This window comes from Monodon monoceros, unplaced genomic scaffold, assembly GCF_005190385.1.
Source record: "Monodon monoceros isolate NGI ecotype Baffin Bay Population unplaced genomic scaffold, NGI_Narwhal_1 Super_Scaffold_18, whole genome shotgun sequence".
Classification (NCBI taxonomy): Eukaryota; Metazoa; Chordata; class Mammalia; order Artiodactyla; family Monodontidae; genus Monodon; species Monodon monoceros.
In genome coordinates this window covers 81,441,505-81,466,956 of record NW_021703774.1, presented here as the reverse complement: position 1 = coordinate 81,466,956, position 25,452 = coordinate 81,441,505, and the positions used below count along the sequence as shown (strand labels likewise).

The window sequence follows — 25,452 nt, the reverse complement described above, 5'->3', positions numbered from 1 at the left end:
CATGTTGCTTACCATGTTCTTCCTTTTTTCATCATTTCCTTTCTATTTACAAAACTTCCTCTGCCTTTTTTTTTTTTTTTTTAGGGTAGGTCTACTGGCAACAAATTCTCTTAGTTTTTCTTCATCTGAGACTGTCTTGATTTCCCCTTCATTCCTGAAGGATGTTTTTTTTACTGGGTATTGGATTCTGTTGACAGCTTTTTTCCTTCAGCACTTGTAAAATACTGTGCCACTTCCTTCTGGCCTCCATGGTTTATGATGACAAATTCACTTTCATTCTAATTGTTTTTCCCCTAGAGTTAAGATCATTTTTCTTTGGCTGCTTCCTAGAATTTTTGTATTTAGTTTTCAGAAGTTTAATTATGATGATTCTTTCAGTAATTTTTTAGACACGTCTTTTTTCTCCTTTCCTTCTTGGACGTCGATGACACTAATGCTAGGGTTTTTGTTACAGTCACTTAGTTTCCTATGGCTCTGTCTACTTTTTATTTTTATTTTATTTTTTAGTTTATTTTATTTCTGTTGTTTAGATTGGGCAATTTCTATTGTTTTGTCTTTCAGTTCATTAATTCTTTCCTTGTACCCTGTATTCTACTGTTGAGCCCATCTACTGAGCTATTTTGTTTCCATTACTGTTATTTTTCAACTCTAAAATTTCCTTTTGTTTCTTCTTTATATCTTCTGTTTCTTTGGCAGGTCTTTATCTTTCTTTGATGAGCCTTTCTATTGTTTTAAGCATGCTTGTAATTGTTTACTGAAGCATTTTAATCATGGCTACTTTAGAATCTTTGTCAGATAATCTTACACCTCTGTCATCTCAGTGTTGTCATCTATTGACTGTCTTTTACTCATTTGGTTTACAATCCTCCTGGTTCTTGGTATGACAAGTGATTTTCACATGAAACCTAGATATTTTTGTATTGTTATAAATCCGTGGATCTCAGTTAAACCTTCCCTTTTAGCTTCTCCTTTTCAAATCCATTCTGACAGGGGAAAGAGGAGGGAGGGGGTGCTGCCTCATTAGTGCCTTGCTATTGCCAAGTAGATTCTACCTCCACCAGTTTCCTCACAGTCTCTGTTGACACCTGTAGGTAGACACCTTGGGAGAGGCTCTCCATGTGGTCTCTACTGACACTGTGGTCGGGGTGGCCTCATTACTGCTGGATGATGGTGAAAGTCCTGACTCTCCACTAGGCCTCTTCTGACACTCCATCAGTGGAGTGTCATGGGGGCACTGGGTTACTGCCAGGTGGAAAGTCAGGCTCCCCACATGGTCTCTACTGACACTGCAGGGAAACCTCATTGCAGGCCAGTGGGGATGAAATTCCTAGCTCTTTACTTAACCTTTTCTCTCTTTTTTTTTTTAAACAGATATATGTATTTCTTTATTAGAATGCTCACAAGAATGACACATTAGCACTGTCCTTCTGATGTGACAGAGAATACACATATCTGACCCACTGACCTTCTCTTTATCACAGCCTTTGTGAGGGTGGGAATCTAGGTTCTCCACTTTGCTGGCATAGGTAGGGTTGGGGGCCATTTTTTTCTTTAGTGTTGACTGAAGTAGAGTAATTATTATCTAAAAATTTTCTGGCTTGCTGGGCTGTCCCTTTCCTGGTCCTTTGGCTAGAGAGAGCAGGATTTTGTTGAGGTTTTTTTGTCTGCACTTTTGGCATTTCCAAGTTGTTGGTTCCTTCAGTTCCATATCCATGATATATGAGGAAAAAGAACTCACCATCATGTCATTCCTCAGGTCTCAAGGTCCCTAGTGGTCTGTCTTCTCTCCATCTTTCAGAGTCTTCTTATATTTGTTTTGTATATATTGTCCAGGGTTTCTAGTTATATTTAGTAGAAGGAATAGGGAAAAGTATGTCTACTCGATCTTCCCAGAAGCAGAAGTCCTCCTTGGCTGGTGTTAATCAATTCCCTATGTGGGAGGTTGAACCATGTTCCTATGTTCCCATTTATTGACTAAGGGCACACTCCAAACAACTCAACTGCCTGGAGCCATGGCACTACTACTGGGCTAAATCTGAGTACTGACATTTCCTGGAACCTAAATAAAATATTAACCCATGTACTCCAGCAGCACATTAAGAGAATATTCTTTGTTCAGGAAGGTTTTATTCTAAGAGCAAGGATGGCTTGATATTAACAAATCCAAGGATATGACTGTTTCAATATGTCAAAGGAGAAAATCCATGTGATCATTCTATAAATGCAAAGATATGCAGTTGACAGAACTCAACATTCTTTCCAAAAAAAATTCTTAATAAAATAGAAGTCAATGAATACTTTCTTAAACAATTAAAAAATATATCTCCAATCAAATCAGCATCACACTTAGTAGTGAAACATGAGAATCTCTCCCATTAAAATTAGGTCATGCATACCACCTCTATTATTTAAACTTGTTCTGGGAGTACTAGCCAATGAAGCAGGCATGAACAGGATATAAGTAACAATGTCTGGCAACTATATTCTTGTTTCCATCTCCTTCCCCTACATTGTTTCTCCGGAGTTGACATTAACTATAGGATTGCTTAGTTCATTCCCTAACCTCAACAGTTTTTTGGCTCTCTTTCACTCCCTGTGCTTCATCATTCAAGTAATAGGAGTTGTGATATTAGGGTTATGTCTTATATACTTTGTATTCCTAATGTTGTGGAAACAGTAGGTTCTCAGTGAATATTTTCAGATTCATAATACAAAAATGAGATACTAAAAATTAAATTAATTTGTATATGTTACGTACACCCTGGAAGGTAAACCAATAATTTTGTCTTATTAAGGTTTGCTCAGAATCTAATACTTTGTGATTATACAGTAAATATTTGACATCAATTTTTGTGATGAGATCAAAATAACATATCTAGAATGCTCAATATTTTTAAATTAGAATTTGGTCAAATCATAATTGTTTTTATACCTAACATTTTCAGCTAAGAATCCTTTAGCTATTCTAAAATATTCTCAAAATTTGATGACACATATGCAATCAAAATGAGGCTAGAGTAACCTGAAAAATCACATCAGTACTCAACTATAATTTCACTTTGTAATTGTCACTCTCACTTCTAAATTGCCACACAACTGTTTAAAACATGGAAACAGAATATATGCTTACCCTTTAACTCACTCCTATTGTTTCTAAATTTAGCTGAAAATGGTATGCAATAGGTTAACCAAGAGATTAATTTTCTAAGTTAAAGTACTTCAATTAAATTGTCCTCCACAGGAGATTTATAGTGCAGCCCCATGCACACCTGACACTCCAATTTAGTTGTGATGATAAAGTATAAGTTGTCCTGCAACTAATCTGAAATCCCTTGACCAAAATCAAACATGAAAAAAACTGTTTTGCAAAATATCAAATTTAAAATATACCTCTGTTCCAGAGTGTTTATCCCTGATAACATCCATCTGTCTCTTAAATAGTTCTAATACAGCATTGTAGACCAGTTCATACTGTTCCTGAAGAGCATTGCAAACCAGAACAAACAAACAAAAAAATTCATGAACTAACCAGATTTCAGGAATATAAACACCAATCAAATCATAGTATAGCAGATCTGAAACATTAGTTTAATTACAGTGCCTTATGTCTGTGTAGCCCATGTCAGATTTCAAAGCATTTTTAGGCTGCTAGAAACAGCTAACTATTTTATCTACCTCTAGCTAATATACAATGACCTTGCAGCATGCTTTTTATGCTCTAACCCCACTTTCTTACTTATCTCTCCTTCCACCCATAATCTCTCTAATCCTGTTTTCCTTGCTCACTTTAAAATCTTTATTTCAGGAACTTCCTTGGTGGTCCAGTAGTTAAGACTCTGTGCTTCCATTGCAAGGGGAACGGGTTTGATGTCTGGCTGGGGAACTGAGACCCCACATGCCATGGAGCCAAAAAAAAAATTGTTTTTTATTCCATCCTGGATGCATTTTTTTTTTTTTTTGTAATTCACCTGTTGCGGGAAAAGGTAGATAGACGTGGTTGATGGCTAAATAGATAGCTTCAAGATGTATTATTTAACATGGCTCACGATCGATCTATAAAGTAGCTAGGTTGTTATCCCTGTTTACAATTTGTCCGAGATCATTCAGAAATAATTTCCATGTCTTCGGTTAGAACCTCAATCTTTTGACTCTTACTTTAGTGCACTTATATCAAGCTGCTGAAATTCTGTCTTAGAAAAGATACCAAAAAAAAGTAGACCCCTAAATAGAGTTTGGAAATTTGTGGTTATAAAGGGATTTCACTGTAGAGAAATGAGACCTCTACAAGGTTCATGGGTTTTTACCACTCTGTTTTTGCCTCTGTACCTGCTTGAGCACTTGATTTTGGATCTACTTTTCATCTGAATGGGCCTATTCAGGGTCTTCTATGACACTTCACACAATCTTATACAAACAAAATATAATTTTTTCCAAAAATAATCGTAGCAGGAGAACAATGCAGAGTCTATATCACCCAACACAGCCATTGGTACACTCTTCAATTTTTTTAAGACGAGAGAAAAATCAGACAGGAAGCACTCATCTGGTTAGTGTTATCTATCTCCTGGCTAGAGCAGTGTCATAAAAAGCAGCTATAGCTGGTAGATTTGTTCAAATAGTTGTTGATAATGCCAAAATGTGAAGGCTAACTTAAAATTGTTTCAGCTGTCTTCCAACTCTTAAAAGTAGGTCTGAAATGGACTTTTTCTGAAATGGAGTATGGCTTTATTTATTGATTCAGTATTATAATTTAATGTTATACAACTAGGTTGCATACTTCCTGGAATCTTTATACATCTACATGGATCGGCCTTCTTTTAAGTCTGACAGCACTAAACCAGCCAATACTTTCATTTCACATAAACTTTCCCCCCTACACGTTGAATACAGAAAACACCTACAGGCAACAGATGAAAAAGAATTCTTTTTTTCCACTAACTATTAGTGGAAAACCTGTGTGGGCCAAACAGAAGCTTTATATTATAATAGCTCATAATTTTTTCCCCTCAATTTACAACTTCTAGATGAAAATATCTGAACTGCCATTGTCAATTGTTTTACTTCTAAACTTATGTGCAAGTTCATTTGTAAGTGCTTTAAACACTTTAATTTCTTGCTGTTTAAGCAATACGAAGTAGTTCTAACAAATTATGCAAAAATGCCTCTTACCTAATAAATACCTATAAATGTTTGATGAAAGAATGAATGGGTGAATGTTAAACTCTATCTTAAAGATGGAGACCATTTAGAAATATAGGTAAAATTATTGGTGTAGAAATATGGGTGGAATTAATACTGTAGAAAGTGAGAGATTTGGGCTGGGAATGTTTTACCTAGGAGGTAGAACGTGAGCGGGAGAGGAGAGAACAGGGGAAAAGCATTTCCAGTGGAATAAAAGTGTGAGCAATCTGGGGTAGGTTAAAATACTGTGATACATATATATAATCACATATATAGTATGATTGTAATTATGGTTTTTCTGGTAATATTTTTTAATATACAAAGAATAAAGATCAGGAGAAACTATAGAAAAATAGTAACAGTGACTCCCTCTAGGCAACAGGATTATGGATGATTTTTTAAATTTTTTATCATTTTCTAAAATGAGCATATAGACTTCATTCTGCAGATTCTGTTACCACCTTCTGAAGAAGAAATTACAGATCTCTGATTTTCTATGGTTTCAGAGATGAAGTACCACTACAAAATTTCAAGTTAACCTGACCCAGCTATTTCTTTCTAATAAGTCAAACAGCTTGTTGAATTTTTTCAACATCCTTTGTAAGAAATATTATATTGTTTTCTTAATATTTTCTGAACAGGCTATAAAATATAAGGAATGAAAGGAATTTCGTCCAGAGCAAGGGATACAGGAAAAATATTGGGATATTCAGAGTTAGAGGAAATGGAAATGGACTAAAACCCTTGATAGTAAAGTAGTCAGCTGTTTTTGGATGCCTTATTATTATTAAACAGAGAGACGAAACCAGACTCAGACATGTTATATTATTCACCACAGTCCATACCTGAGTTTGAACTAATGAAGGCCTCTGTGTTCGCATTTCCTGGATCAAACTAAAAACACTGAAGTTCTCAGGAATTATCTACCAAATAAAAGGAAAAAATATCTTACTCCTTTATTGCTATCTAGAAAAAGGAATGCATTTTTTAAACTAATGGGGTTTCTCATCACTTGCACCATGATTTAGAGCCTACAAAATACTGAAGAAACTCTTCAAAATGATTTCACATGAGGTGATCAAATGTCTGAAGTTAAAAATATGAGGGAGAAATCTCAGTAGGTAAGTATGAGAGTTTAATGAACTAAAAGAAGTTTGCAAATAGGTCTAAAGCCCATATTTTAAACTTCTCATTTCTTGTTAGACTTAAAAAAAAAATTTACAAGTTGGAACACAAAATTTGCAGTAAATTGAGTTCATCTGCTAAAGGAGCGTGTCTAAAGGAAGGGTAACTGTGATTCAGGGCTGTAGTTCTCAAAACTACTTCTCTCCAGAAGCACCTGAAGAACTTGCTGGGCCATCCCTGCCCGCCCCCCCACAAGAGTTTTTGCTCAGTTCATCCGAGGTGGGGCCCCAAATTTTGCATTTCTAACAAGTTCTCGGGTGATACTGAAGCTTCTTGTCTGGGGACCACATTTTGAGACCACCAACTTAGGAACTAAATTAATCGTCTGACAAAGCAAATCTACAAGTGAATATTCTAGAAAAGATGAATGGTGGAGATAGATGTTTTGAAGAACCGAACAATTTCTAAGTCTAAAAGTAGCAAGGTTAAGAAAATGGCAAGTGCCTGTTGAGAGAAACTCACCCCATCTTTTAGTAACATCCACGTATAATCAATAGCACAGATAACACCAGTCCTTCCACAACCAGCACTGAAATGAAAGATCACAGTAGCATGCATATTTGCAGAGAGTGGATCTTTGACAGTAGCTGGAAAATTTCACTGGCAAATTTGAGGAAGAAGAAATCTAGAGCCCATGAAACTTTCTAAACCCTACCATTTCTCAGAACATACTTCAATTGCCACATGCTACACCGAGCCTCAGGACAGATCCTAGGCAACTTCTCACAGCAAAAAGTCTCTAGAGCTGTGCTGTTCACAAGTAATTTATCAGAAAAGATATTAATTTAATGCTCAGGTTGAATTTATTATAGTTTCTGCTATTGACTTTTCTCTTTCAATCATTCTAATTTTAAGCTTCATTCCTTTCTGACTGACTGGAAGAAGTGAGCCTAGAATTAGGAGCCTACATCTTATGCAGACTTTAAATTCCAACAAAGTCAGTCTTCCTTCAGTTAAAGCAGGAGTCTTGGCCAGACAGTGACATTTGGTTTATTCTGGGTAGAAGGTTCATCCAACAGCATCATACCTGCAGTGAATGCATATGGGAACACTGTTATCCTCTTGGTAACAACGTACATCCCAGATGAGCTCAAGAATAGGGTCTATAGATGAAGGCACATCGTGGTCTGGCCAGTTCTTGTAATGGAACTGGTAGATGGTTCGAGTTTCCTATAAAAATAGCCAGAATAAAAGGAGAGTTCAAGATAAGGGCTTCACTTCATTCTATCACAAGATTACTCTGACCTACAAAGTAGCATCTATCTATATATTTTTTGCAGTTTATGGAGATTTCTTCCCTATAGGCCTCTGGGACCATATGCCCACTAAGAACAATTACAAGTAATTTCTGGTCACTTACTATTGGCCTGTCTCTATCTGCCCCACTCACAAGAGAATGCAGATATGAAAATGGTCCAAACCAGAACTGCCCAACTGGTGTGCTTCAAATGGGTCACAGGTGCATTGATGTACTAATCCCTTTGCCTTAGAGAAACCAAGCAGCTTGAGCTCTCAAGTTGGTTCCCAGTCTCTACACACTATACACAGCCTCTATTCATCCTAGAAATATTGTCATTTCATATTGTGCCATTGGTGTGGAGTAGGTTGGGGAACACAGATTACACCAAAGTTCTCTTTTGGTTATGATGATTTATCCAGAACATCAAAGGCCTTACCACTTCCTATTATCTTATGGCCAGACTGCATCACATACATATATATTTACTTGCCTGATCTCTGTAGGCTTTGAGGTTACCTCTGGTGTTCTATACTTACACAATTGAACTTGACTTGTAGAGTCCTGATTGTATAATCAGATTTTTTATTTTCAGCTTCCTAAGAAGTAAATTAAAGTATTAGTTATTTCAAAGACTAATATTCAAAGACTACTCTCTATAAAGTAGGTCCTGAAGCATTTGCTCAGCCATAATGGAAATAGACATCATACTTACACAGGATATGGAGAAAGGGCCAAGTTGCAGTTGCATTTCTCCTGGCTCAGCCCAGTAGCGCTCACATTTTTTCTGTTGCACAAAGCAGAATGTAGTGATTTCCCTCCATATATGCTAGTCTTTTCTGGGTAAGAAAACCCCCTCCCTCACTGAGAAGCAAATTCAGCTGTATCCTTCTCCTTAGGTTAGGAATTTCTAACCCCCTTGGGCTTCAACCCATGTCTGGATTCTCCAAAGATGGGAAAAGAAACACTAAAGGATATACAAATTGCAGACTTCCTGGAAGTCTGACAAAGTAGAAATAGGGATCTGACATTTTCAGTGTTTCAAAAGGATTAAAACAAAGCCTCACAAGCTTACTGAAACCCCAAGTTCCCTTGGTTTTAACTGGAATTGTATCAACTCAGAATGGCAACAGTAGGTTTGAAGAGCATTGTTCAATAGAAATATAATACGAGCTACATATGTAATTAAAATTTTTCTTAGAGCCACATTCAAAAATGTAAAAAGGTGGAATTAATTTTAATTAATTTTAATAATATATCTTACTTAGCCAAATACATTAAAAATTTTTTCAACATGTACTCAATATAAAACTCAAATATCAATATAGATATTTGACATTTTTAAACGGTCATCAATATCTAGTATGTATTTTATATTTACAGCACATTTCAATTAATATGCTAAACTTTAACTGGAAATATTTAATTTCCATTTAGATTTCATAATATTTATGTTTGAAAAAGATTCACATACCCAAGTTGTTCCAAACAAGGTTTTCCAATAACTGAATTGAATATCAGTCTTTAAATTTAAATTAATTAAAATAAAATAATTGAGTTCCTCAGTCACACCAGCCATATTTCAAGTGTTCACTAGCCACACGTGGCTAGTAAAGGCCATTCTGGGCAGCACAAAAGAAGCTCTGACTGGCAGTTTAAAATATCTGATTAAAAACAACAGGAAAATGAATTGTTACTTTAAAAAGTATACCTTATTTTCATTTTAAAACACAGAGTCTACTGGGAAAGTGGGCGAAAGAGGTTCTCAGAGGTTTAATAAAAAAAGCCTTGAGAGTCATTTGGCATTCCCAAACTGAAAACTAGGAACATGAGCATAAATGTTTACCAAGTCACTTAAGTTAAGGAAAGTTCTGCTACCAAGTCTCCCCCTTCTTTTTCTTCTTTCCTTTACCTTTAGGTTTACTAGAAAGCAACTCACCTTCCCCATTTCAAACTCCATGCATGCCATAACAATGATCTGGGGGGATGAAATACATGGAAACTTAAACACTGATACAGTTTAAAAAAGCAGCTAATACATGGGTCCCAGAGTCAAAAAATGTTATTTATTCTTTTATTGTTTTATAACCAAAAAAGAAATCCTAATAGATTATAAAATGTTGCTCCTACCCTTCCTTCTCTCTGTCCTCACTTCCCTTTTCTCTATTCAAATCAGTAAATTCTTGTTAACAAATAAGACTGTCAAGTTGAGAACTTTTATTTTCTTGAACAATAGTGACATTGTGATTTTGACTAAAAGGTGACTGAACACCAAAATTCTAGTGACTGACCCCAAAAAGCACTGATTTTAATGCACATAGGAAACTTCAGTCACATATCCTGACACCCTGTCCCCTTCATCCCTAGAAACTAGAGAATATAGTAACAAAAGTAACTCTGCACTAACCAGGACGCTGTATTCCCAAATCATCCGCCAGAAGTCCAGGACAGTTGTAGGCAAAGGTCCCTGGGTGGCAATATAAGCCTTGGGTCCCAAAACTCCCTAAAGGGGAACAGAAATTACATGGGGTGACTACAAATAATATACTCTCCTTCTTGTCCAGTATCCCTCCCTTCCCCCTCTACCCCATTTTTTTAGGTACCTAGAGAAATATGGAATATTGGATGTACCTTAATGAAGTTGGCATTGATGTAGCTGGAATCCTCATCAGAGGTTATCATGGACAGCTCTACTCGACTGTGGTCATCTATAATATAAAAGAAAGACAGACTAATTAAGAGGGTTTGGTTAGAGGGCTTTCTGTAAGTCAGGAAGTAGCACTGTGAATAGTGGATGCTCATTAGTGTTTGAAGACTGAATGAATGAACGAATGTTCTTTTGTAGTCATATACAGTACAACTAATTTGTCAAAGCCATGGTCTAGGATTAGGAACAGCAACCAATGGGTAAAAAGAGATAAGATGATTGAATTTGAGAGAAGGTACAAGTTTAAAGGGAGAAATGAAACTTACAGGGCAAGATATCCTTATATCTGTTTTTCTTGATATTCTTGGGCCTCTCAGCCTCAGTTGTGGGATAGGTTTTATCTGCCTTATACTTGGTGGATAGTTTTTTCAGCGTCTGTAATAAAATTACAGTAATTAAATCAAATCATCCTAGAGAAAAGAGGTAAGAAGCTATCTCCAGAGAGCTTTCCTTCTCCACTGTCCAAACATTCCACTTCAGCTGTTTTAGTATCCTCTAGGGCTGGTTGCATTCAGAACAGAGCCTCAGAGCATAAGGACAACAGAGTTTAGTGACATTTGGAGAAGTGAAAAGGTCATACTTAATGCAGCTGAGTTGCAAATAGCTAAAACTTAGAGGTAAAACCAGTGAATATTTTAAAAATAACATCTTCTGAACACACCCTGTGTTCCACCCCAAGAGTCAGATATTAAAAGTTTGACTTACTTTCTTTACAGCTATTACAGGACTACACTGAGGTAGTCTAGAACCTGAGGTGGGGCTTAACCTGTACCGTGATCTGCACCCCATGACTTAGTCAATGGCAGTCACTGGAGGTGGGTGGGCATCTGCATTGTTAACCAGCTCTGTGGTTTATTCTGATGTATATTTTTGAGTTGGATAAACTAGGGTTTGAATTCTGACTCCCACAGTTAATGGCTGAATGAAGCTGGGCAAGTTATTTAATCTTTCTGTGTCTCAGTTGCTTTGTAAGTAAAATGGGGGGATAGTTACCTTAGAGTTGTGGGTGAATTAAGTGAGTTATCGTATGTGAAGCACTGGTACAGAGTACATGTTTAATAAAGAAAAGGTATTGTTACTATATAAAACAATAAATAAATAAAATTATTCTCACTTGCCAACATTATAGTATAGAGCAAAATTTCAGGTCAGAGTAAATGATAGTTCCTCTTTAGGTCCTTCTGATAAATCAACCTTGTCCTAGATTTCAACTCCCTTATCATTCGAAGAAACTGCATTTAGTAGATCTGACCTTTATCGACCCTTACTCAATTTGAGAAAGATAAGGGAAAAACATCTCTGATAGCTAATAAATATTTATTGAACTGAACTACAGAAAATAATTTTCATTATCTGCCCACTATTTAATAGTGACTTGGTCACATGAAGATCATTAATTACTTCCTATTGGTCAGATGCCTCAGCATCTTCTCAGTCTTCATTCTCTTTAACTTAACTTCCTTCTTGAAATTCCCTCCTCCCTTTGCCCTTATTAGTCTACATTATTTTGGTTCTCCTCTTTCTTCTCTGACTTCTCTTTCCCTCTTCTCATTCTTTCTTACTGCCTGTATGTCTGCTTCTATCTTCTAATTGTGAATTATCCAAGGTTCCAAAGTTAAGTCCTCAACTCTCTGCTCTTCTCACTAAATACATTTGCTCAGAGATATCATCTCTTATAGAAGACATACCAGTTTTTTAAAATTTATTTAACTAATTCAAATTGAATTATAATTCCAACTCCTATCGGATAACTCTCAAATTTCTTCATTAAGATTTGACTATTAAGTGCCATTCCTGAATTTCTAACCATACCCTAGACATTTCCACCTGGGTGTCTTACTTCAGCCTCAAACTCAGCACATCTAAAACGAAAATTATCACCGTCCCTACAGTTAATGCCAATGGCACTATCTTTACCCCAGGCAACCATACTCTAGAAACTGAGAGTTACTTTAGGTTCCCCACTTCCCACAATTCCCACCTCTAACTCGGTCAGCAAGTGTAACTGATTCTTCCCATGCAATATTTTGCATCAACTTTCCTTCCTATGCCCCTACAGATACTTCAATTCAGGCCCTTTCCCTTAAAGCTTGAACTGTTACAGTTGCTTCTTAACTCATCTTCATACTTTTCTCTTTCCCTGTTCAAATCCATTAGGCATAATTATGCTAACTTAATCTTACTAAAGTATTGCTTTTCTTATCTCTCTCATGCTAAAAACTACTTCAGTGAATCCCCCTTGCTACCAGGAAAAAGTCAAAACTCCTTAGTCAGGTACTTAAGATTCTCCCCAGTTGGACCCAAGCTAATTTCCCCATATTTGCTACTGTCCCACAATTATGAGCCTTCCAAAGATTGATTTCTAAGTTCTTTCAAGATTGTACAAACTGATGTCACTGACAATTATATGTAACATCGCTTCTTTAAAACTATGGGTCCCTTTTCCTTTCTCATAAATATATACCTGGTACTGTTTTTGCTTTTCTCACCCATAATTATGATCTATTTTGTTCCACAGGGTAAACTAATAGAGAGAAATAAGGAAATAGAAAAAGAACTTTTCTCATGTGACTGGCAACAAGAAAAACTTAAAAAGAAGGGAATTGTTGATTATTTTACTTAGTTGTTTATATTTCATATAGAGTTTTCACATAATTAGGATGTGTGTCTATCTGTAGGAGTTTACTTAAGGACACTCATAACTAAGTCATAAAAAAAAAATGGGTGAGGAAGGGAGAGCCTAAAATAAAGGAATGATGACACAGAGAGACAGAGAGATAAAAGAGGTAGTTGGGAATAGAAATTTGTTCCAACAAATCATCTAAACTCATCATTAGATTTCAAAATTAGCTCAGGATAACCTGATAACTGAGTCTGCAAGGAGAGAAAAAAAGTTGAGGTCATGAAAGATTTGTTAGCTGGGAGTCCAAAATACAAAGAATTATCAAATATCTAGAATCTAATTAAAGTGATACTTTCCAAATAATAAATAGATCATTAATTATTATAACAATTCAAAGTATAGGAGTGTAAGCTTTTTCCAACTAAGGATGACAAATGGAACAGACAGCCACTGCCTGTTTATCTGCTGGACCACAAATGCCAGCATGTATTGTTCTAATGACCATTTTTTTTCTGTTTCTAGAGTTAGATCAGACACAGGCAACCTATTTAAAAACAGGTATACAGTTAGTTCTTAAATCCTAATTTCTTACCATGGTTTGAATTCTTGTGGATTTTCAGAATTGGATTTAGGAGGAGAGATGCTGAAATGATCATTATACAGCATATTTTTACGCCAAGATGGATGTAAGTGGACTAGTTTGGAAATTTAAGGATGTGGCACAAATACATGAAAGAATATAAAATATTTCCAGTTCGTATCAATTTCCAAGTTATACCAATTTCTCAGCTCTCTCTGCTCTTGTGCACCTTCAGAATGATAATTTTCAGGTTGCCGTTGATTCCAGGGTGGCTGAAAAGATGCCAACTCCCAGAGCAGTTCATTCTAAAAATTTCCAGAACAGAGTATACTCCCTGTTACACTGTTTTTATCTGTTTTACTTTGCTTGCTTGCGGAATGCTTTCCAGGGAGAATGTCATAGGCAAAGCTCTTTTTGAAAGATATGCCTAAATTAATTGGGTAAAATTTCACAGATAAAAGTTGTGTGTGTGTGTGTGTGTGTGTGTGTGTGTTTAACCTATGTTTGTTTAGCTGTCTTCACTGCCACCTTCAACAATGGGAGAGAATGGCTTTTTATTTCCTACTCTGTTCCTTCTTCCAGAGTTATCTGGCTGGATGTTAAATGGGGACATTCTTTTAGCAGAACATCACATAGAAAATGCCTGTAGAATTGTTAATTTGGAAAGCGTGAAAGATTTTTTTTTTCAGATGTCTTACCTAGAGGTCAAACCACTGTGAAGATCTTTTTCTCATTCCCCTTCTCTCCCTGCTAGACGCCCCAGGCTCCAACACCCCAACAGAGAAAAAATCAGAGCCAACTTAGGACAGAGAACAGATAAACCTCAACAGAAAAACAGAAACTCTGAGGGTAGGAAGCAAAAGGGTATAGAAGAGAAAGTAGGGCTATGGGGGGTGGGCTGGGATTGGGGGAAAAAGGATAGGTTAAAGGGAGAAAGTATTTCTCTACCAACCACCAAGTGGGTGTGAGTTCCCTAGAGGCAGCACCAACAAGAACAATTGGGGAATAAGGAAAAGTTGCTGAGGGAATAAAGAAAAGGGGCCTCGGAGCCCCTGATAAGTTGGAATGTATGAGAAACCAGATTCTGTTCATGCTTGATAAGCTAACAGTAAGCTGATTTGGTTTGTGGGCTATGCTACCCCTTTCCTTTCAAGACAGGAAAACAGAACCGAGGTCCTGGCCATGAATCTCTAGGAATCAGGACTGAACCTATTGCATGTTCATCTTATTGACTAGAAAAGTAATTATTAGTAAATGAACTAAGGTCACTCCCAAAAGAGAACAGAAAGGAAAAAGGAAGCACAATACCACAATACCTTTGCCTTGGAGGACTACACTATTGTATAGAAAACAGCATAAGTTACATTTGGGTGTGGGAAAAATCAGTCTTGGCCCTCCTGTGCCAGGCGGAAGAGGGGACTCAAAGCTGGGCTGTCTCCAGAGTTTCTCAGGATAGTTCCTCAATGCCTTACAACTACAGGTCAGTACTATCTATTCCAAGCTTCCAACGGGATAGAGAAAGCATGAATGCTAAGAAACGGAATTAGGAGCTCAGGCCTCTCCACCCAGTAAACAAGGGTACCACTAGTAGGAATGCGGGACGAGACTGAACTGGCCCTGAGTGTGCATACAATCATCTCCAGCTAGACAGGCAAACTTATGGGGATTGCGCGGCCATCCAACAGTCAGGTAAGTGAGCAGGTGGGTAGCAATAGCTAAACTGGGGTGAGTAAACCAAGAGGTTCAGCTTTAGATAAATACAATGTGAGGATATGGCAAGACATGTATTTAAAATGTATTTTAAATGTCCTGTGAATAACTGAAAATGTGGGCCTGGGTGGTCCCTAGTGAAAGACTGGAGATGCAGTTGGGAGAAATTAGCTTTAGAGGTAATGTGATATATTTATTCCAGTGGAAGCAGCAAAAAACTACACATTAATGGGCACAAAAGTCAGGAAATGCTGATAAGTATGTTCAAGTGATAGGCTGATTCACATAAATGAGTCATTTCGATTCAACAGATGTTTGGGCACTTGCTAGGCAGGAGGTACTGTGTTCGTGACTGCTTGGCTAGTGTTGTTACCATAAATAAATATAGAACTAGGATGTATCTAGATCTTCTCTATAGAACTAAGATGTATCCAGGTCTTCTCTGGTCTGTCTATGATAAGTCTCCAGAAGTTGCTATAATACCAATCTGACTTCTAGTGCATTATAAACCGTCATTAGTACTTGACCTTCACAACTGGATACCTTCTTTCTATTAGGGTTCATTGAATCCTTCAAATTTAATAAATATGCCTTTGTATTTAATTAATACAATATTTACCTTTTCTACAAAAGCACCTCATCTCCAAGAAACATAAAATTCCTTTTTTTTTGGCTTTTTATTATTTAAATGGATTCCAACAACACTGAAGGAAAAATTTTGATATAGATTTTTAAGTTAAAAAGTAATGCATATTTTTTAATAATGTATATTAATTAGAGAAATTTTAGAATATGGAGAACCCAGAAAAGATGATTAAAAATCACCTATAGCCCCACTACTCAGTTAATCATTCTTAATATTTCAAAATATTACATTCCAACTTTTATCTATACATGTGTAATGAAGATGGAATCACACGGCATATAGGGTTTTGTAACTTGCTCTCTTTACATATCAATTTGTATTATTCTACATAATTTTTAATGGTGGCAGAGTATTCTATTGTATGAGATGCAACATGAGTTACTTAACCCACTCCTTTATACTATTGGACATTTAAGTTGCTTCCAATCTTCCTAAACAATAATTATGAACAATATTACAATAGGTGGCCAAAATCTATATAAATATCTTTCATTATTTCCTTCAGATGAATTTTTTGGAGTGATCAAAGACCTTTCTCATTTTAAAGACTTTTGATACATATTACTAAATACATATCAGAACCCATATACAAATTTTGCCTCCAGAAAGTTATACCAGCAATGTAGGAGAGTGCATATTTCTGAATGCTGGTCAACATTAGGATTATAATGTTTTAAGTATAGGTGCCTTTGATAAGTAAAGTGTTATTAGTGATATTTTTGTTATTTGTATTTCCCTTTGTGGTTTCTTCACTCCAAAACATTTTTTAGAAGGAAGAAAATACACCATACTCAAATTACTCTACCTACATGAAGCTGTGTTCATATCTCTGTATTCATATCCAGCCTTTGAACAAATACATATAGACATCCAGTGAGCTCATATATGCATATTTAGCACACTTGTCATTAGCTAAGCTCTCACTTTTTCTACACAATTCATACTTTTACACATGCTTTCTAAATCAAGATGCCTCAACTACCTTCAATGTAGAAAAGAAAAAAAAACATCTAAGGAGTTTTAAACATAAAGACATGCAGCAAATTGACCAGCATAAAAACACATAACCAAGCCTTAACCCACATTTAATACAGTGGCTAAAACGTACATGACATAAAACCACAATCGGTTGCAGTAGTTGACCAAAGTGAATAGCTATTCCTCTGTAAATTATCGTCAATCGGATAAAAAAAATACACTAATGGAAGAGGATGGTCCTCATTAAGCTTAGAAGAAGGAAAGTAAAGTCCCTAGTGTTGTCCAGAAAAGAGTGGTGGCCACCAGCCTGAGGGTTCAAACAGGGAGATGAAGACTTCATACCATCACAGTTGAGGCCATTAAAATCACTATGCTCTTCAAGCAACTTTCTGATTATCATTGGCTTCTCATGTAAGTTTCTCTCCAAATTTAGAGAATATGCTGGCCAGCCAATGCAAACTTCTACTCTGTTTGATAGTGATTTTTCTCTGCCCCAAATTAATAAATTGGTGTTCTTGTTTCTGGTGAATTTCTTTTTGTTTTGTTGTTGGTGGTGGTGGTGGTTTTTTGTTTGTTTGTTTGTTTGTTTTGTGGTACCCGGGCCTCTAACTGCTGTGGTTCCTCCCGTTGCGGAGCACAGACTCCGGATGCACAGGCCCAGCGGCCATGGCTCACGGGTCCAGTCGCTCCGCGGCATGTGGGATCTTCCCGGACCGGGGCACGAACCCGTGTCCCCTGCATCGGCAGGTGGACTCTCAACCACTGCGCCACCAGGGAAGCCCTCTGGTGAATTTCTTATGTGTTTGCCTGATCCTGATCACTCTCAGCATACTGACAAAATTGAATTTTTAGATCAGCAAAGCTAAAGTCGAGACGCGGGACTATGGTGATCCAAAATAATTAATACCACCCTAAGCGACTGCTTGGCCTCTCTCCATGCGCTCTGTGATCACAACAGTAATTGCATATATTGAACCTTGACAGAATTCATAAAAATAATTAGAAAGAATTAAGACCCAGCTACAGGCAACCAAATGAATTTTAGAAACACAATGTAGAGTGAAAGAAGGAAGATATTAAAAATGTATATATAACATGATTTTATTTACATAGAATTCAAAAACACGTAAAATTAATCTCTTTTGCTTTGTGATATATATGCCTTGAAGCTATGCTGAAAAACAAAGAAAAAAGTAATCTCATGATAGTGTTTACCTCTAGTCAGGTGGGAGTTGGGGGAAGTTGTGATCTGGAAGGACACCCAAGGGATTTCTGGGGTGTGGGCAATGTTCTACTTCTTGATCTGAGTGATGCTTATATAGATGCCTGCTTTATTACTAATTGTTAAATTTTATGTTTGCGTTTAAAGCACTTTTCTGTGTATATGTTATATTCTATGATTTTTTTAAGTTTAAGAGGTTAAGACCAATGGATAAATTGGAAGCAATAGAGCAGGGTGGCGGGAGGGGACCAAGAGCACAAGCTCAAAAGTTAAACAGCTTTATTTCGAATCTGAGTTCTACCACTTATGAAATCCATGACCTTAGGTAAGTTGTTTAATTTCTCTGACCCTCAGTGTCTACTACACAGCAAATACTATGCTGGATGCTGAGGATATCAAGATAAGAACTAAATCTGAGCCTTGCCTTTGTGGAGCTACAATCCGATGGGAAAGCAGACATTAATCAAATAATCAGACAAATAAATGTAAAACTGGAACTGTAATGAGTGCTGTGAATACCTTCAATTCAGCTGGGGTGAGGTTGGGGGAAGAAGAAGCTTTTAAAAAATGACACATGGTGCTGAGAACTTACTCGATATATTTAGGGAGGTCAAGGAAGGCTTCTCTGCGAAAGCGGCCAGCAAACCGTTATCTGAGGAATTATGAAGTGTTAACTAGGTGAAGAGGAGTATGGGGGAATATTCAAGGTAGAGGTAACAGCATGTGTGCAAAGTCCTGTGGCAGAGGAAGCATGACAAGGACAAGGAAATGAACATGCTGTCAGAAGCTGGAGAAGCACTCAGCTGCTGGTCCGTGTGGGACTTTGTTAGCCATTCATTATAAAGGGCTCTTTGGGAATTAGATGAGGTTCTGTTCGTGAAGCACTCAAGCACAGATTCTGGAACATGGTTCCATGATTAGCTATTGTGGAAAGTACATGAACCGAAAGTTCATATGAGGAAATGCAGATTGAAAATAGTCATGGAAAATTTGCAGGCTCAGAAATAAAATAAATCAAATTAACATAACAAAGTACAATTTGACACTAATTAAATTAGAAAAATAAAACATGCTATGATTTTGCTTGATGCAGTTTAAGTATAGTGGCTAAGAGGCTTTGGAATCAAACATACCGGAGTTTCAAATCCTGGTTTTGCCACTTCATGGGTAAAATGAAGATAATGCTTTCCTCCTGGGGTTGTTGTAGTGATTAAGATCATATATGGTAAACCACTTAGATTGCCTAGGATATGATAAGCAGTCAAAAATTTTACCTATTACTATCTTTTTTAGATATTAAATTGAGACTATCAAGGTGGTAAAGAAGACGATAAATTCAGATGTCGCAAGTTTTAAAAACTCTGTTGGAAATATATTTGGCAAAACTTAACCAATTAGATGCTAATACTCTTTGGTCCAGGAATAATAACACTTGTGGGGATCTAGCCCCAGGATATAATCCCAAAGGAAGGGGGAAACCACATGGAAACATTCATCGCAGTTTTATCAATAATCAGGAAAAATGAGAAATAACCTCAGTTTCCAAAAATAGAGAAATAATTAACTTATTTGGGTGCCTACTACATGTCAGGCATTTTATATATTCATTCTTTTATCTTCACAGCAATTCTACAAAGTGAATATTATTTGTTACCACTTTTTAGTTACTTTGTTCAAGGTCACATAGCTAATTATAGGCAGAAGGAAAATTTAAACCCAGATTTATATGATTCCAAAGTTGTTACAAGTACAGATGGTAAAGCAAGACTGCTGGAACTGGAAACTCAGTTCCACCACTTACTGGTTATGTGACCCTGAGTGAGTCAGTTAACTTCTCTGTGTCTCATTTTCCTCATCCATAAAATGGAGATAATAACAGTGCCTTCCTCAATAGATTAAATGAGCTGACATACAAAAGGGTTTAGAACAGTTTCTATAAGAGATATAGAAGTGTTAGCTATTACTTTGATTATTATATTTTCATCAAACTATCCTGCATTAAAAGTCATTAATATCGATTTTAACCAACATGATAGTTTTGTTACAATGCTAAGTGAAAATATGAGGATACAAAATTTTAGCTATGCTTATAATTACAGCAATATAAAAGGCATCCTATCAATATAAATGGACAAAAACTAGAATTTCTACACCCCCCCAAAACCGTATTTGTTGGGATGTTGGTACTATGGTGAATTTATTTTATTTTACCTTGCAATAATATTATTTTATTTAAAAAAATAAGGCTTTATTTTTTTTAAGTACTTTAAGAAATTTTCAATAGTGTGCTTGCACTCCGCTATTTCTGCTGTATAGAAACTATGCTAACTAGAGACTTACCCTCATGCTAGGCCCTTTGAGGAACTAAAGTTAGTGGCTTAAGCAAGACATTATTGCATAGGGATTAATTTCACAGGCTCTGATATGACAGATCCAGGTTAAATTTCATGTCTATGGCTGAACAGCTGAGTGAGCTTAGGCCAATTATTTACCCTCTCAGAGCCTCAGTTTCCTTATCTGTAAGTCAGAGATCAGAACTACCTCATAGGGTTTTTTGTTTTGGGGGGTTTTTTTTTGCAGTATGCGGGCCTCTCACTGTTGTGGCCCCTCCCGTTGCGGAGCACAGGCTCTGGACGCACAGGCTCAGTGGCCATGGCTCACGGGCTCAGCCGCTCCGCGGCATGTGGGATCTTCCCAGACTGGGGCACGAACCCGTGTCCCCTGCATCGGCAGGCGGACTCTCAACCACTGCGCCACCAGAGAAGCCCTAGGGTTTTTTTAAAATGAGTAATAAATAAGATAATGAATGTGATGCTTCCTTGACACCCCACCAAGACTATCACAGTTATAATTAAATATTTAATAGAGTAATTGGTTGTTTAATGTCTGTCTCTCTAAGACGTCCTCTAATGTCTTAGAAGATAAGCTCCACCAAAGCATGGAGTATTGCACTGCAGAACCAGCATCTAGCGCAATGCTTTGCACATAGTAAGCACTCAATAAATATTTGAATGAATGCATGAAAACCTTATAGGAGTGGTCAGTGGCAGTTTCAACTACAGAAGAATTATTGAGTTTAGTCTTGGCATTGGGAAAAGACCAAAGCAGCATGGTATTGGCTCTAGCTATCATAGTAGGGCTTTGTGCTCTGCACAAAGATACTTGGCCAAGGGGGAAGTGAGGACTGAAATCTAAGCCATGGACTCAGTGGTGGGGCAGGGTGTACAGAATGTCTACCTGTAAGTAGAGATGACTTTTGATAATTCCCACCACCATTCAGGCCAGCAGTGGCCTTGTGTCAAGAATCAGCCCTCAAACCTCAGAAACATCAAATCCTGGGAGAAGATATTAAGGGCTGAAGGTGGAATGTGGTATATGACCAGGTGGAAAGCCTTCCAGTTTAAGGGTGGTATTCACCTTGTGAATACCAAGCAAGTAGCCTGGCCTCATTCACTGCTCCCCAACTCCCCCAAAGCTACTCTCTCTTGTATTTCAGCTGAACCTTTGGGTGGGGCTGAGGGAAAGACTCTGTTTTTCCACTGGAGGACATGAGTCAGTGAACAGTGAGGTTCCACTTAATCACCACCCAAAAACAAGGTCCTTAGAATTAGGAGCTAGAAAAGCAAGGACGTGATTAATATAAAAGTCAGGATAGTGATCATTCCTCGGCAGGGCAGGACAGGGTGGGTGTGGGGATGAGGACCTGATGGGAAAGGGACATGTAGAGGTCTTCTGGGGCTGACAATGTTCTATCCCTTGACCTGGGTGATGGCTACTTTACAGTTATACTTACATTTTATGTACTTTTCTCAATGCGTATTATAGTTCACAGTTTTAAACAGCTGGAAAAAATACAAACTATAAAAGGTTTTTAAGCAGGGAAAAAATAACCAGACCTGTAGTATTAAAAGATCACTTGGGTGTTAAACAGAAAATTGATTGAAGGTGGGGCAAGGCTAGAGGCAGAGAAAACAGGAGGTGAGGTAGCTGCTATATTTTGGTGAAAGACTATAATGACTGAGCTAAGAAAAGGTAAAATATTAGGGATGTAGTCTATATTATTTTTAAAAACACAACCAAAATAACAGAGGCTGCCACTGCCCCCTCACCTCACTTTTTACCTCTCTGCATTGGGGGAATTTGGCTCAGGAGATATAGCCCAGGGGAAGGCACATGTCTAAGACACATAGGCCATGCTTTCTACTTTCCCTCCCTCCCTGCTAACTCTACTTAGAAGGACTAAGACTGCCTGGCTAGTGGCAATTAGAGTGCATTTTTCATGACACCACGGCATTATCCAAGTTGAGCTGACACAGGGGTTTCTACCATAATATGCAATCACTCAATCATAACATCTAATCACTCGGGACTTTACAGAGTGTTTTCACATCTACTATCTGGTACCAGAATGTTAGCTCCATGAGGGCAAAAAGGTTCTTATTTTGTTCACTGCTATATCCTCAGTGCCTAAAACTAAACTCGGTACATAGAAGGTGCTCAATAAATATTACTGAATGAATGACCACATTTAAGGATTATTGATATTTAGTCATCACAATAAGCTTGTGTAGAGAGGTAGGAAATTCATTACGATCCCCATTCCAGAAGTCAGGAAACAGAGACTTGGTGAGATTAAGGAACATGGCAAGTAGTTGATAATTTGGTTGATGACACTGTCATGATTTAATTTCAGATTTTATATTTAAATTCCCTTATTTTTCCCATTTCCTCATAGCTGAAAAGGTAAAGTTTGAAGTTCTTATAACTCTGAAACACCAGCTGGAAGTATTCCCAAATACATGATAGGTACTATCAGACATCCTACGTCATCTGATGTGCTGGGTTATAGGATGAGTGAGTCCTACCCAGCTGCCACTGCATCAGTAAGCACCGTTCCCCCCAGAGGAGATGCAGTGTTCCTCTGGGTAATCAAATCCAGTTGACCCCAGGCTACCTTGTGCTTATGTTTCTTTCCATCCCTCACTTTTCTCTACTCCCCATCCTAGCCATTCCACCCCTCCAAGCAAAAGAAGATTAAGGAAACCCTGTTACTGCAAACACTCATGTTCTCATATTTTTTTCTTCATAAAAAAAAAAAAAGAAAAAAGAAATATGGCGGAAAGTAGTTTCGGTGCTCTTCAAGAGTTTTTGTTATCCAAATGGAACCCACGGGAAGCTAAAAGCATAAAAAGCTAATCTTGATCTCTTTCCTCTTGATATTAATTAAAATTAGTCATTTGAAGCCTAAACCACAACTCAGATACCTGGAAACTACAGATATTCAATTAATATTAGATTTATACAACTGGAATTTTGTATATCATCTGTAGGATTCCTAGTCAAACTCTAAGAACTAGCAAACAAAATATTTAAAACTATATTTTGGAGAGAACATCTAAAATACACAAAAACCACTTAGAGAAGTTAAACTTTTAGGTTACCTTCTTCCCCTGAAAGGTCAGTTTATCCCAAGAGCAAGTTGGTCTAGGAGAGCTGGACCACTGTCATCAAACAGTCTACGTGACTACCCTGAGAATGTCACACATAGGACTTACCAGAAATTCATTGGCAAACTCCTCTTTGTTACTTTTCTTGTTTTGGGCCTCATCCAGGAACTTCTGCAGAATCTCTCTTTGGTCCATGCTGCAGGGCAAGACAGACAGTCTACAAGTGGTTTAAGGGAGGGCATATTAGATGTGTGTCATGGCTGAGACAGCACTGAGAAGCCACTGCTGCCACCTGAGCAGAGCATGTTGAAGGTTGTGGTTTACTGACTTCATCTCAAGCCCTAGAGGAAATTAGTACGTAACCAGACTCTGTGGTCACACAACAAAGCCAGCACCTCACTCCTGGGCCCTAGCGCCTTCCTTGTCAAGAAAGGAACCTGGTTGCAATTCAAGTTTTTAACAAACAAGAGGCTAGCCAGAATGTAATGTGTGTGTGGACTGCTTAGCTCTGAGACTATTCCACTCCATCGCCCTTAAGCAAAGTTCACAATTTTTCTTGCTTCCTAGAGAAAAGGCAGAATTACAGGTCTCATGGATGGTTCTGCCTCTCCCCATATCCCCAATGAGCACAAAGGCCCTGTTGACACCTTCTGTTTCCTCATGTCCCAAATGAACTCTGTAAAAGTTCATTTAGGCCCAGTTTGGAGACACTGTTTGGAGTTAAGACATCTTCTAAAAGGTTTCTTGTCAGTGTGATCGGTGGCAAACTTCTGTTCATCAGAGAAGGCATTTTTATTTAGAACTTTTGATTCTGCCATATAGACCTAACTCTCTTTTGGATGAAGCAAAGTCAGCTGCTTCTGAGAGCCTGGGTTTCTCCCAGAGCTGGGGAAGTGCTAACCTCCATTAAGGGAAGTGTGATTTCAGGACCCCACCCCCACCTTCCAGTACTTTTTGAGCTTCATTTGGGTTCTGGCTATAAAGACTGAGAGCACTTGGTCTATATGGGATCCAGGGGCACAGTGGCCCCCAAGAAGAGCACCTGACCAGGAATCTGGCATAAAATCCCCTGTATGTAATGCTAGTAAAATATGGAGGAACAGAAAAAGAGTAAAATCAACCACCTAGCTGGCAACAATACACCTTTTAGGGCAGAAAGCCTGAAGAACTATTTCTAGAGAAGGTATTTCTACTCTTCAACCAAAGCCTCAGGAAAGGCCATTGTTTCTGGAAGCCACACTGTGCATGTAGCATTTGGGCCCTGATAGGGAGGCTGTTCTAGAAAAAGCTTGCAAATCTCAGCTTGCATAAGTTCCCTCCTCAATGGGTACAAACCTACCCAAGCGTGTCTAATTTGGTGTGAGAATGAGACAAAAATCAGCATAACACCTCTGTTCGAGGACAGAAGTTCAATAAATATGAGAACAAAATTAGTCTGAGATAGTCATGAAGAAAATTTGGAAATGTGCTGTTAGAACTTCCTCTATTTGCTATTAGCAATCCTTTCTGTTTTGCAACATTATTCAAACTTCCTTTAGGAAATGATTCTGAACATCTTTGGCTGCATCTACTTCATTGAACCTTACCACAGGGAAGGGAAGGTCATGAGGTATCTTGCTTATAAGCAGTGTGAAGCCAATGAAGAATTTCAATCCCGATCCACATAATAAATTAAAATGAACCATATCCTCAACAATATTTGATGAGAGTAGAATAGTAGTTCTCAAACTATTCCTAACTATCATTAAATTTAGGAGAATTTCTTGCTGCTCTAAATAATGCAATTTAATTTGGCTTTTTAAAAGCACAAAATATGGGAAAAAATTTTTAAAGACAAAATTTCAAGTTCACAATAACCAAAACCATGTAAAAGTATGCACATTGTTAAATGAAGACTAAAAGATGCAAAACAGAATCAATTGCAGAAGGGTTGGGA

General features: G+C 37.5%; 1 protein-coding gene across 2 annotated transcripts in view; it reads right to left on the bottom strand.

The window, feature by feature from the left end:
* The window catches only part of PTPN22 (protein tyrosine phosphatase non-receptor type 22), a 50,416-nt gene extending 26,569 nt beyond the window's left edge, over nt 1-23,847 (bottom strand). The window contains exons 1-11 of one of the 2 annotated variants that reach the window (XM_029229821.1): nt 23,625-23,847; nt 10,577-10,685; nt 10,235-10,311; nt 10,011-10,106; nt 9,543-9,581; nt 8,319-8,390; nt 8,143-8,202; nt 7,394-7,536; nt 6,829-6,895; nt 6,027-6,104; nt 3,391-3,477 (exon numbers count right to left, since the gene is read on the bottom strand). In XM_029229821.1, coding sequence (XP_029085654.1) covers nt 3,391-3,477; nt 6,027-6,104; nt 6,829-6,895; nt 7,394-7,536; nt 8,143-8,202; nt 8,319-8,390; nt 9,543-9,581; nt 10,011-10,106; nt 10,235-10,311; nt 10,577-10,685; nt 23,625-23,711 — 915 coding nt within the window. In that variant the 5' untranslated portion in view covers nt 23,712-23,847. The remainder of the gene's footprint in view (nt 1-3,390; nt 3,478-6,026; nt 6,105-6,828; nt 6,896-7,393; nt 7,537-8,142; nt 8,203-8,318; nt 8,391-9,542; nt 9,582-10,010; nt 10,107-10,234; nt 10,312-10,576; nt 10,686-23,624) is intronic. The other variant, XM_029229820.1, reaches the window with a different exon arrangement.
* Nucleotides 23,848-25,452: the final 1,605 nt, after the last annotated feature.